At 41.2% G+C, this 12347-nt stretch overlaps 2 protein-coding genes across 4 annotated transcripts; both read left to right on the forward strand.

Annotated features, from left to right (window-relative positions):
* The first annotated feature begins 278 nt into the window (after window positions 1-278).
* On the forward strand, window positions 279-4340 carry LOC139658800 (NADH dehydrogenase [ubiquinone] 1 alpha subcomplex assembly factor 4-like). Of its 3 annotated transcripts, none has more exons than XM_071536968.1 (3): window positions 279-429; window positions 578-675; window positions 2843-4340. In XM_071536968.1, exons 1-3 carry the CDS (start codon window positions 279-281, stop codon window positions 3140-3142), a joined length of 549 nt encoding a protein of 182 aa, XP_071393069.1. In that variant the 3' UTR covers window positions 3143-4340. The 3 variants fall into 3 exon arrangements, with proteins under 3 accessions (XP_071393069.1, XP_071393071.1, XP_071393070.1); XM_071536970.1 differs by having other exon boundaries at window positions 2852-4340; XM_071536969.1 differs by having other exon boundaries at window positions 581-675.
* A 5108-nt stretch (window positions 4341-9448) lies between these two features.
* On the forward strand, window positions 9449-11653 carry LOC139658801 (probable G-protein coupled receptor 63). Its single transcript, XM_071536971.1, has one exon. The coding sequence runs from the start codon at window positions 9449-9451 to the stop codon at window positions 10679-10681; it is 1233 nt and encodes a 410-aa protein (XP_071393072.1). The 3' UTR covers window positions 10682-11653.
* The last annotated feature ends 694 nt before the right edge of the window (window positions 11654-12347 follow it).

Genomic DNA, 12347 nt, shown 5'->3' on the forward strand with positions numbered 1-12347 from the left:
TGTAGATTCTAACACATTTCTGTGAGTCTATCTTTACAAAACGAACAAACAAAAAATAAAAAGTAAGTGTTAAGGCCTCCCTAAGGATAACAGCATATGAAATGCTGCCATCTGCTGGCCGCACAGCTGCTCTTCATCTTACTTTGATGCGTTACATCATCTTCCAACCACGTAGTGTCGCTGTTAGTTTCCATGGTTGCGTTTCCGTTCGTCGGTGAACCTTCTCGCTCGCCGTCGAAATTTTGAATAACCTTTATTGCTCGCCGACTTTTTGTAACATGTCAAACATGGGGGCACGAGTTGCGCGTATGTTCAGGAATTTTAACCTGGAAAACCGGGCACTCCGGGAAATCTCCAAGGAGAAGCCGACAGTAGCCCCTCGACACACGGGCAGCACCCCGGCGTCCGTCCGCAGCTCTGAACCTGAAGGTGAGTCTGAAACTGCCTCATCTTCTTCAACTTGTGTAACAGTCATGTCGGGGTCATCCCAGGTTGGTTCACAGACTTGGACGCACAGTTTTAGCTTGTCAACAAATCCTCAAGAGCGTATTTTTTTTTTTTTTTTTTTGTCTTTTAGTAGCAGATTCAACGGATTCAATCCATCAGAGAAACGACCCGCTCCTGACGCTGCTGAAGTCGGTGTATGTGGAGTCGAAAGATCCAGCAGCATCAGAGGTCAGACTCAGATAATGGCTTGGTTTCCTATTGTTTTCTTTCTTTATAGGTTTGATATGGATGGGTCATGCACAGGAGGACAAACCTGAACTCATTCAGATAGAACAGCTATCAAACTATCCAACAGTGATACCAAATGCAGCGAAGCTTCGTGCACACGCCCTATAGGACCTGATGTAACCGGGGGTGTTTGCCATTATACAAGATCTAGTGTGAGACGAATCGAGGATAAACACCTTACATGACCATCTCTAATGCCAGAAGTCCTTGATGCTGATGACTGACCCAGATGACTGAGTAATAGTCACATTTTATATTGTTATTGTATTGTATTCCTCTGTTCACTCCCTTCCCCATGATTTATACTAATTAAATTTGACTGCCTGGACATGACAAATCAATATAAGTCAATCAATGGGTTTGTGCAGACTTGTACTTCCCAATTAGGCCAGACTATGAGCTTTATGTCTAGTTCAGTGACTCTCAACCTTTTTCATATCAAGGACCCTAATTTAGTCCACATTAGAGCCACAGACCCCCATATGATGAGATTTTGTCTCTCAAACCCAAATCTAAGAATATTTTTATTGTCAGATATGATTTTGTCCAGAATTCCATGACTGACTGTATTGTAGGTAGAGAGATAACAGAAAAACTATGATCAAAACAGTCATTCTTCTACATTCTCTAATTGTGTTAACTTCTTGTAAATGAAATAATGATGAAGTTCAACAATTCATCAGTTTTCTGGGGACCCCCTGGAACCCGCTAAAGGACCCCTGGTGGTCCCCGGACCCCACGTTGAGAATCACTGGTCCAGTTCACCTGTACTGAATGTGTATGATTCCTTATCAAGTCATCAAGCACACTCCATAAACATTTCTTTTTAGAATGAATTGCTTTTTCTAGAGCAAAGGTTTTTTTGGGTTTTTTTTTTTAAACATGTCCCTTTCTTTCCCAATACACTTATAAATGTAGCTAACTTTCAAACTGTTTGAAACTGACTCTTCACTGCTTGATAGAAAAACATGAGTTATACTTTGTTGTAGATATAGTTAGGCTGTGGAGTGTTACAGGTTAATGTAGCATATTGTAAGTTTTTCCTGATAGTTTATTATTATTAAGAAACCGCATGCTCACTTGTGCATGCTAAAGTCAAACTGATTGTTCATCTTTCCAAACAATATTAACTTCTGACAGCCTTGGTGTGTTTGTGACTGCATATGTGGGAGGAAATTGAAAAGTTGAGTGGCAGTGTGTCTAAGGTTCTTTATTAATGTGGTAATCTGGGAGATAATTTTTTTGTTTTTAATTTTATTTTGGCAACATCTTTGGTGCTAAGCAGTTATTGCTGTGGTGTTTCTGCACTGCACTTTCCATAGATCACCTGTCAATCAAACAGTGTGGGCGGGACTGTGACGTCTTTTTCCTTTGATTTTCTGTTGATGCAGTTTGAGTTTCTGTAGGTGGCGCTTTGTTCTTTGTCTGTTCAGCCATGTTGGCTATCACTGCTCATGCTAACTACCTATAACTACCTAGTTCCAATATTTATTCCAAACAAACTACTGATGCTGCTGAAACATAAACTATTACTTTAATAGTCTGTGACATTTTCACACTAATAAAAATAGGTATCATATCAACTAGATCTGGTAGACAGAAGAGGGAACATGCTAGGGCTGGGCAATATATCGATATTATATCGATATCGTGATATGAGACTAGATATCGTCTTAGATTTTGGATATCGTAATATCGTGATATGGCATAAGTGTTGTCTTTTCCTGGTTTTAAAGGCTGCATTACAGTAAAGTGATGTAACTTTCTGAACTTACCAGACTGTTCTAGCTGTTCTATTATTTGCCTTTACCCACTTAGTCATTATATCCACATTACTGATGATTATTTATCAGAAATCTCATTGTGTAAATATTTTGTGAAAGCACCAATAGTCATCCCTACAATACTGTCGCAATATTGATATTGAGGTATTTGGTCAAAAATATTGTGATATTTGATTTTGTCCATATCGCCCAGCCCTAGAACATGCTCCTCAAATGTAGCTTGTGTTATCTTGCCAAATACTCTCTCTCCAATTAAGTATTTATGTACCAAAGTAGTTTCTTAAATATTGTAGACTCATTTCTCATGTTTGATCTTCACACAGACACCAAAGCCGGTGGAGAAAGAAGAGGAGCGCAGGCCGCTGAAGTTCAGCCTGCCCGGCGACCCGTACGGCCTGGTGGAGATCACAGACGTCCCCAAAGGAAAGCTCTCCCTGGTCGAGGCTCTGAAGGCCCTCAACAGCCACAAGCGTGAACCTCAGACCTGGACGCCCGAGAAGATCTCACAGGAGTATTCCCTGGACTTGAAAGACACTAAAGCTCTAGTCGACTTCTTCGTCCCCTTTGACGTTAAAATCATTCCGCCCAAGACTGGCGGCACAAAGCAGATAAAGGCTTCTTAGGACGATGCTCTGGGCTAACGGCAGACATCAGCCAAATATCATCTGATTTATTTATTTATGTGAATAGATTTCAATGGGAGTGTGATTCAAGGTTCCATTTTGAAACAGCTCAGGCATAAAAGGAAATAGGCTATCGTATCTGTATTTGTCTAAATGAAGGTGTAGACAATATTTCAAACTATACATAGCCATTTTTGTTCAACATGATCAGTGAAGCAGTATTGATGTGAAGCTGTTAACCTCCAGTATGTTGTTAATTTAATCATTAATGTAGCTGGGCAATCTCTGTATGCGTTATTTGTTATGGTTGTATGTCAGATCTCTGTTGCAATCCATTTTGATTTGGATATTTGCCGTTTGTGTGACAGTTTGTATCTGCCAGCCTGACAGCATACAGGGCCTCTTGGGAAACACAATGCCTGCTGGTTGAAATGACAGAAAATGTCATATAACAGAGGGGGGAAAATGTTCCAGGGTGGAGTCTTTGTGATTTATGTCCTCTAGTCCATCCAATTATTATACAAGGACATGTTTGCTTCCTGCACAAAGCAGAAGCTAGGACTTTACTGAATGCAAAATGGGACTGAAAAAAGCTGAAGTGGTGACACAAGCCAACTTGATGTCAGTTGCTCGGTGTTTATTCTCGAGGTTACTGATCCTCCTCAAAGCTGTTTTTTTTTTTTTTTAGTTTAGGACACCTTTTTTCAAATGCATCATCTTACAGATACGAATGCAGATGTTGCTCTAATTTTAAATAATCTGACCATTTCTAATTTCCCCAAAGATTGATTTACTTCTAAGAGGGATATCACATACCAATGAGAAGATATACAGTATACTGAGTTCCTCTATCATTTCACTGGGTGTCATCAGTCGTCACATTGGGCAACAATATAGGCGTGCTGTTATAATGCAATTATTGTGGAATGAAAAATACATGAACAGTGGTGTAATACTTCATTCATTAATGATTAATTCAGAGCTGTGGGTCAGAAAGAAACACCCAATGCACTAATTTAAATGATTTCACAAGGCTGAAATGCCTGGAGCCTTCACATTCTGACAGCACCACGAACTTAAAGGAGCAAATCTAAATAACAAGAAGTTAACTTTTTTTTTTGGATGGTAAGAAATATGTTATGGCAGTTATGGCACTTGCACCAGTTCGCTGCATATACGCACAATTTTCTTTTTTAAATAAAATACTTTATTTTGACTTTATTGAGTGTTTCACATTATTTCAGTTGTTTGTGCGTTCCTATATGTCCTGAAGGATGTGATGTGTCAGAGTGAGAGGTTGTGCTGTTTTCAATGTTTTGCAGTTCTTGTGATGGTGAGTAAACATGTAGATTGAGATGAAGCCTTCACATGCATCTCATTTTAGTCAACCAAGATTCCTAAATGCTGCATTTGTGTTGCTGAACTGTAACAGGTTTAGTATTACCTAAACACATGAAAGACACTTTTTGCTATTTAGACTTAATTATTACAGTGAAGGAGACTGAAGAAGCACAATAAATATCGGCTAACAATAGATTAACATCATGTATCATTATATGCTTCTTGTTTCCCATACAGAAAAATGGATTTTACATATAGATATGTTTCAAAAAGTGTATTTGTACATGTAAATTACCTTCAGTGGAAATGATTTGGGGTGGCCAAAATACTTTTTGGGTATACTTGAAGATATACAGTATGTTGTTAACAGTGCATTGGGAGAAAAATAAATCAAAATATATTTCCAATGCATGTCATTTTACATGTATAAATACATTTTAGCCTGTTCTGGTATAATTTGAAACCTATCTCTAAACGTATTCTCGTTTAGATGTTTATTGAATTGTTTGTTTATTTATTTATTCTTCTTTCTAGTATGGGTTTAGTTGACCAGGATTCCATTAATTGAATTGATATTGCCTAAACATACATGAAACACAGTAATTAACCTTTTACCACCGAGGTTACAGTTTTACAGTGACTTTGTATTAACTGGCTACATTTTAACCTTTTGATTTTTCTCCCCCCCGCACGTGCCCAAATAGAACGCTTCCTCCAAATAAACCACGCCCCCTTTACCCAGGTAGCTGTTTCCATTGGACAACGCTGTAAATGGGAGTACCCCTAAAAAAAAGTCCACTTTTGACCATGCCACTGGCTTTTGTGGGTGTCAGTTAACATCGACTACAGAGCTGCGTCAAGCTAGCTAGAGAGAGGCTGAATCGTACCGGAAGCTGTGCTATTTTGCCTTAAAAATAAAAGCATAAAATTAGTCACTTTTGAAAAAGAAAACATGGGGCGTATGGAAAGACAGAAATCTTATCAAAATAGTCACTGGAAACATTGCATTAGACACAGAGTGAAGCTTAGCTGTAAAAACTAAATAAATACATGTATTTTGTTGCTTGGCGTTTTATGATGAGAGAGTGCCTCGGAAAGAATGGCTGAGTAAAATGAAAATGTTTGGTGGACAAATATGAAACTTATAAGGATGCCTATCGTTTAAAATACGTCTATTTAAACACATAACGATAGCAAAATTGTTCCTAAAGACTATAGAATTGAGCTCCAGTGTCAAGTCAGCCAAAATTTCACTTCTGTACCTTGTATTGATCAGAGGCATTTTATTTTGAAAGTCCTAACAGGAAGTTGTATTTGTTCACCGTGGCTGCCTTGACGCTGGTACCCGACAGCGAGTGTAGTTTGTAACAGTGTAGTAATAATTGGGCTACATAGATTGCCTGGTACATTTCGCACTGGAGGATGGGCTCAGGCTGCCCACATCTCACAGCTGTAGGAAGGAAAGAGTGAAAAAGTGGCCTGGCGAAACGACAGACTTCATTAATCTACATAAAACCGCCGAATCGGTGCTATTTTTTTCCTCGCTCCCCTGGAAACAAAGCGAGAGTGATCCGAGACTGAACCAAATGCGGATTTCACTTTACGGTTTTCAGTTGTGTAGGAGGAGGAGGAGGAGGGGGCATCGCCGGTTGTCGCACTGTTGTTGAAATACATATATGTTTTAAATTTTGATCAAGCAGCACCGGGCCTACTCTTCTTTTTTTCCTGGTAGGATTAACGTATGATTTTAGCTACATGTCTTGACTACAAAGAGGAGAAAGCGTTTTGGGCGGCGAGATGCACCATTTGGAGGACTGAGCTACACCACTTCAACCGCTCCTGGGCTTCAACATGGGAGAATGAAGCAGGTAATATCAAAGGGAAACCATTTGAAACCAACGAGGGGCGGTCGACAGTAGAAATTAAATGCTTAAATGCACAAATATCATATATATTTGCTAAAACGCGAATTTTACACGTATTTGTGGCTCCTAGCTTAAAAACACCCACTGTTGTCGTCGTCCACAGAGATGTAAACTCTCCATGGACTCTCTCTCCATTGAAGCCCACTGGTTGTCGTCTCAACCATTTTGTTGGCAAAACAACACAATTGTCAAGGCTCTACATGTTATTGAAAATGTCATACGAAAAGGGACAGTGAGCTGCTGGAGTTGGCCTAAATTGCACTTCACTTGAGGTTAATGAAGTAAAGGCCTGCTTGAATGAGGTGTAATTTTATTTGGCATTGATTTTCTCAACATTTGGGCCAGATTTCAGGACACTGCACACACTTAGGTTTGTGTTATAAAGTTGTATAGATGCTCGGATGTGTTTTATGTCTTCCTTTGATTGAAGATTAATCTGAATTTCTATTCCAGAGACAACATAGCATCCACATCTGTCAATGGTCACTTCTTGTAGGTTACAAGAAAATATTGTATTGATTTAAAAGGTGAAGGTGGATGCTTTGAATATCTGCTAGATTACATTTCTATTTACGAGGTCACCATATTAAACAGGTCAAATTTCAGCAAAAAGTGCACAAAAAACCCTCATCTGAATATTTTAACACGAATATAGGCTTGGTGTCACAGAAACAATACCAAGTCTCAGATTAAGACATTTATTTCATCGAAGATCTTAACTGAAATTAAGTTCGTCGTCTACCCATGTCTGCAAATCTGGCCTGTAGTATTAGCCAGATTTCATTTTAGATGTATTATATTGTAGTAATATATCTTTCCCTACAGATTTTCTTATATGTGTCCATCTATTTGCAGGATCTGACGTAACTATCCATCAGATACTGTGTTAGTAAATAAACAAAAATGATAGGCAATATAAAGAGATAAAGGAACAGATGTTGACATTTTTGTCCACATATTGACCATCACCATCCATCACAGACACATTATCACAGTTTAACCAAGTTTGAAATACCACTGAAATAGATCAGGTACATTTGGACAGGTTGTTTTTGCCATAAACCAGTAAACCGGGTTGTAACCAACAACACTGACTTACAGACTAGGCTGCCACTGAGCCTCTTTAGTGCCAAGTGCCAGTTTCAGGGATACAAGATGCGGATAAAAGGCTCCCAACCTATTTCTCTCTGAAATTTTCCATCACATGATTGTGTTGCCACATATTTGAACACTTCCCAGTCTTTAAGAACCCTAAGTGCCCGATCATCCGTTTTACTGCAGGTTGATTGCTCGGAGGTTGAAGAGGCTATTTTAACGTTTCTAGGTCACTCTGCCCGAGAGAAATGGAAACAGATGTGTCTTTACCTTCCTCGTCGAGGTAGACTGCCCCACAATGCATATTTGGTGTACAGGTCCATGCCCTTGAGACGGCATCCTCTACAAAATGTGACATGTAGGGATATAAAGGGAACGGAGCAGCAGGAAGTAGACCAAGATTAAGACGCTTTCTTATTTGCTCTCATTCACTAGGTCTTCATTGTTATGAAGCTGTGGGTAATTGCAGCAGACAATGCGCTTGTCATCACCATATGAATAAACCACAGTCTTCCCAGTTTCACTGCCTGTTTATCTCCTTAATACAGCCCTTTCTTTCCTCACTGTCTCGGTGACAATAATATGTTTATTTCTCTGCTATCTGTTTAATGACTACTTATCCATGTATCTGAATAGCAGCCAACCTGTGTTTTAATTAGCATGGCTACATGAAAGGTCGACTTGGGCTACATTTTAATGCCTGCGCAGGGCTTATAATTGTCTGTAATTGTATTTGCTTAATTTTCACGCCCACATATGACTAAAAATAGAAATGAAAATGCTTCATTTGTGTGGAAATGTACTTTGGAGAGATCATTTTCTACAGAATGGTCAGCACATTTGTTATTTGCCATTTGCCGCTCAGCCATTGTAAATGATACCGGCCAGTCTGAAATAACAGTGCCCAATGTTTATACAAGTGATAAGGGTTTTTATTGCGATATTGACTTGTACCCAGTTGAACGCTGGCTGCTGCTTACTGGCAAGGTTCAAGAGAAACCACTTTAACGTGATTTGTTATCACATCATGGGCAGAGAGCTGGGTTCAGTTTTGTTTTTGTGCATTTGAATTGACATTTAGCCACAGTGACTTAGACGTAGAACATTTATTCCAACATGCAGTGTATTGCTGTGTCTTTGGACAAGTCTTGGAATAAATTGCTTTAGGTTTTAACCTTAATCACAACACCATAATTATACCAGTCATGCTTTGATACACGTAAAATTAACATACCGGGGACTAAATTGAATAAATGGTGATTAGTGTGGGCAGCAGCTTGTATGTTTATCGGAAATAGCTACAATGCAAATTCAAACACTTTGAAACACTTTTATCCTCCAAGCACTGTTCTCTCTCATGTCACTACTAATCATTGTTCAGAGAGAATTACATCATTATATGCATCACCCATTCTGCTTGAACCATCTGCGAGGTAAAAACTGAAGTGACGTTTAACTTTTCAGAAGGGGGCCTCTTTTTATGTTGGAGAGAGAGAGAGATTGCGGCAATGTGGATTTAATTGGGGAAGTGAAGGCACAGACATTTCTGCCGTTCCCTCCCATCTAACCCTGAGTGGATTACAGGCTCGCTGTCTCCTTCATTACAACTCTGAGGGGAATTTGATGGAAAGGATATTGTCTTAATCGCTTTTGATCTCCTTTCAAAAACGCCCATCCATAGAGGCAGTGATTTGTCAGCTTTTGTTTGGGCGGCGACAGGAAATATAATTAAAACCATTGGAGCAATATCATGTGATAATGAGAATAAACCCACCATTTGACGTACATTTTGCTTTACTTGCATTCATTAAGTTTGTGTGTATTTCTTAGGGTCTCGCAGCCACGGAGATGTCGGCGTGTTCGGTCGAGCTGGGAGTATCCGCATCCACGGCATCATGTTCAGCGTGAGATCACCAGCGACGATGCCCGCTCACCCTGGGGAAGAATGGTTCGCTCCACTGTTGCTCCCCGTTCAGAGGCAGGGGACACTAACGCCAGCCTCTGCTGCCTCGTTACGGGGCTGCTGAAGCTTTCCGAGAGGCCGGCGATGGAGAACATCTCCATGGCGAACGCCTCCCACGGCTCCCGGGTGCCTCCAGAGCCAGCCGCGCCGACAGCGGAGGCCCGGGAGAGTGCGCAGGGCGTCGGCCTGCCTCTCCAGGTCTTCTTCAGCGTCGTCATGATCGCCATCCTGCTGGTGGCGCTCCTGGGCAACGTGGTGGTGTGCCTGATGGTCTACCAGAGATCCGCCATGCGCTCCGCCATCAACATCCTGCTGGCCAGCCTGGCGTTCGCGGACATGATGCTGGCCATCCTGAACATGCCCTTCGCCCTGGTTACCGTGGTTACCACCCACTGGATCTTCGGCGACGTCTTCTGTCGAGCGTCGGCCATGCTCTTCTGGTTCTTTGTGATCGAGGGTGTGGCTATACTGCTTATAATAAGCATAGATCGTTTTCTTATCATTGTCCAGAAACAAGACAAGCTGAGCCCTCGCAGAGCCAAAGTGCTCATCGTGGTCACTTGGGGACTCTCGTTTATTTTCTCTTTCCCGCTGGCCGTCGGTTACCCTTCCCTCCAGATCCCCTCCAGAGCCCCTCAGTGTGTATTCGGCTACAGCAGCGAGCCGGGCTACCACGCCTACGTACTGATCATAATGCTAGTCTTCTTCTTCATCCCCTTCATGGTCATGCTGTACACGTTCATGGGGATCCTCAACACCATCCGCCACAACGCCATCCGCATCCACAGCCACCCGGACAGCATCTGTCTGAGCCAGGCCAGCAAGCTGGGCCTGATGAGCCTGCAGCGGCCCTTCCAAATGAACATAGACATGAGCTTCAAGACCCGTGCCTTCACCACCATCCTCATCCTCTTCTCTGTGTTTACGGTGTGCTGGGCGCCCTTCACTGCCTACAGTCTGGTGACTACCTTCAGCAGTGGGTTCTATCATAAAGACAACTTTTTTCAAATCAGCACCTGGCTCCTTTGGTTGTGCTACCTCAAGTCGGCCCTCAACCCTCTCATTTACTACTGGCGGATCAAGAAGTTCCGCGACGCCTGCCTCGATCTGATGCCCAAGTACTTCAAGTTTCTTCCTCAACTGCCAGGCCACACGAAGAGGCGGATACAGCCGAGCGCTGTGTACGTGTGTGGAGAGCACCGCTCTGTGGTTTAAAGGAAAAATCCACCCTAAAACACTTTGACACTGTTAAAAAAAAAAAAAGCAGCTATTGGCGATGTACCTCGCATTTCTGAGCCCATTTTGTTGTTTGGTGTTATACTTTTCTTATTTCCATGGATAATTGACCAAATATAGACAACAATATTTCCAGTGCAGCTACAAAAGAAGTTGATAACAGAATTTATCTAAAACATCAACGGTAAACATCAAGTTTTGGTGTCAGTCCCTCAGAATCAAAGAGCGAGGGCTTTCTTTCTAGAGCTGCCATTTTGCACCGACATGCAACAATCACACAAGGAGAAATCCATTGTAGAAGAGGCAGAGAGACCAATTTCTCCACCAACAGTAGCCCCGATAGACCAGAATGCAATGCAACTGCAAGACATTTGCATTTTGAGTAAGGAGTGTAACTCTCACTTTTTCTCGACTGGAAAAACTCGCCCTCTTGCTCTTACTATTGCTGTTGCTCTCTCCACCTACACATGTAACCCACAGCTGAATGGAAGTAGTTCACTGCCATTCTCTACTTCTGGGAACTGTAGAAAATCACTAGCTGAAGTAGAAGTAGGCGACAGTGGGTACACCAAAAAAGTCAATTGCAACACTTCATCACAAAATAATACCTGGGATGCATTTAATTGATGAATCATAACAGTGTAAGAGGACCCAAGGGTGGATTTTTCCTTTAATCCTGGACTGAGAGGACAGATACCTTCTTCACTGCCACTGGGTTTTGTTTGACCATAATTCCAGTCTTCTCTTGCCACTGAAATCATAAGTCGTGGGAAACGACAGTGTGTTTTTAGCCGCGTAGAATTTGTTTTACAAGGCATGTAAATTAACAGCTTAAATGGAATTTGAATATGGTCAGAAAATGGCCGCAACACATTTGAACGTGTATTTCTATTTAAATGTTTTGGATGTGCCTATTGATTAGTCTATTTGCCAGTCAGAATGCTGCTATATCTGGTGAAAATGTGCAATTTCAGTGTACTGTACTTCTGTTGAATGTAATAAAAAATTAGACATTTCTTACGTTGTTAACACTGTCTTAAGTGTTCTTTGTTTTGTTTTTTGTTGTGGCTCGATCCTTCATTTTTTATATCAGGTCATGGTGTTAAGAGACGTACCTGCTTTTAACAATTGACTGACGATTGGTGCAGTAATTGTGTCGGCTAGTTAAGTGGATGATATATACTGAACACAAATATACAAATATAAACCCAACACTTTTGTTTTTGCTCCCATTTTTCATGAGTTGAAATAAAAGATCTGAAGACATTTTCTATGCACACAAAAGGCTAATTTCTCTCAAATTTTGTTCACAAATTTGTTCAAATCCGTGTTATTGAGCACTTCTCCTTTGCCAAGATAATCCATCCAGCTGACAGGTGTGGCATATCAAGATGCTGATTATTGCACAGGTGTGCCTTGGGCTGGTCACAATAAAAAGCCACTCTAAAATGTGCAGTTTTATCACACAACACAATGCCACAGATGTCACAAGTTTTGACTGCAGGAATGTCCACCAGAGCTCATGTTGCAGCATGATAATGCACGGCCCCATGTTGCAAGGATCTGTACACAATTCCTGGAAGCTGAAAACATCCCAGTTCTTGCATGGCCTGCATACTCACCAGACATGTCACCCATTGAGCAT

This window comes from Centroberyx affinis, unplaced genomic scaffold (assembly GCF_046629955.1).
Source record: "Centroberyx affinis isolate AG114_WGS23_722 - 3 ecotype Tasmania unplaced genomic scaffold, CSIRO-AGI_Caff_v1 ptg002965l_1, whole genome shotgun sequence".
NCBI lineage: Eukaryota > Metazoa > Chordata > Actinopteri > Beryciformes > Berycidae > Centroberyx > Centroberyx affinis.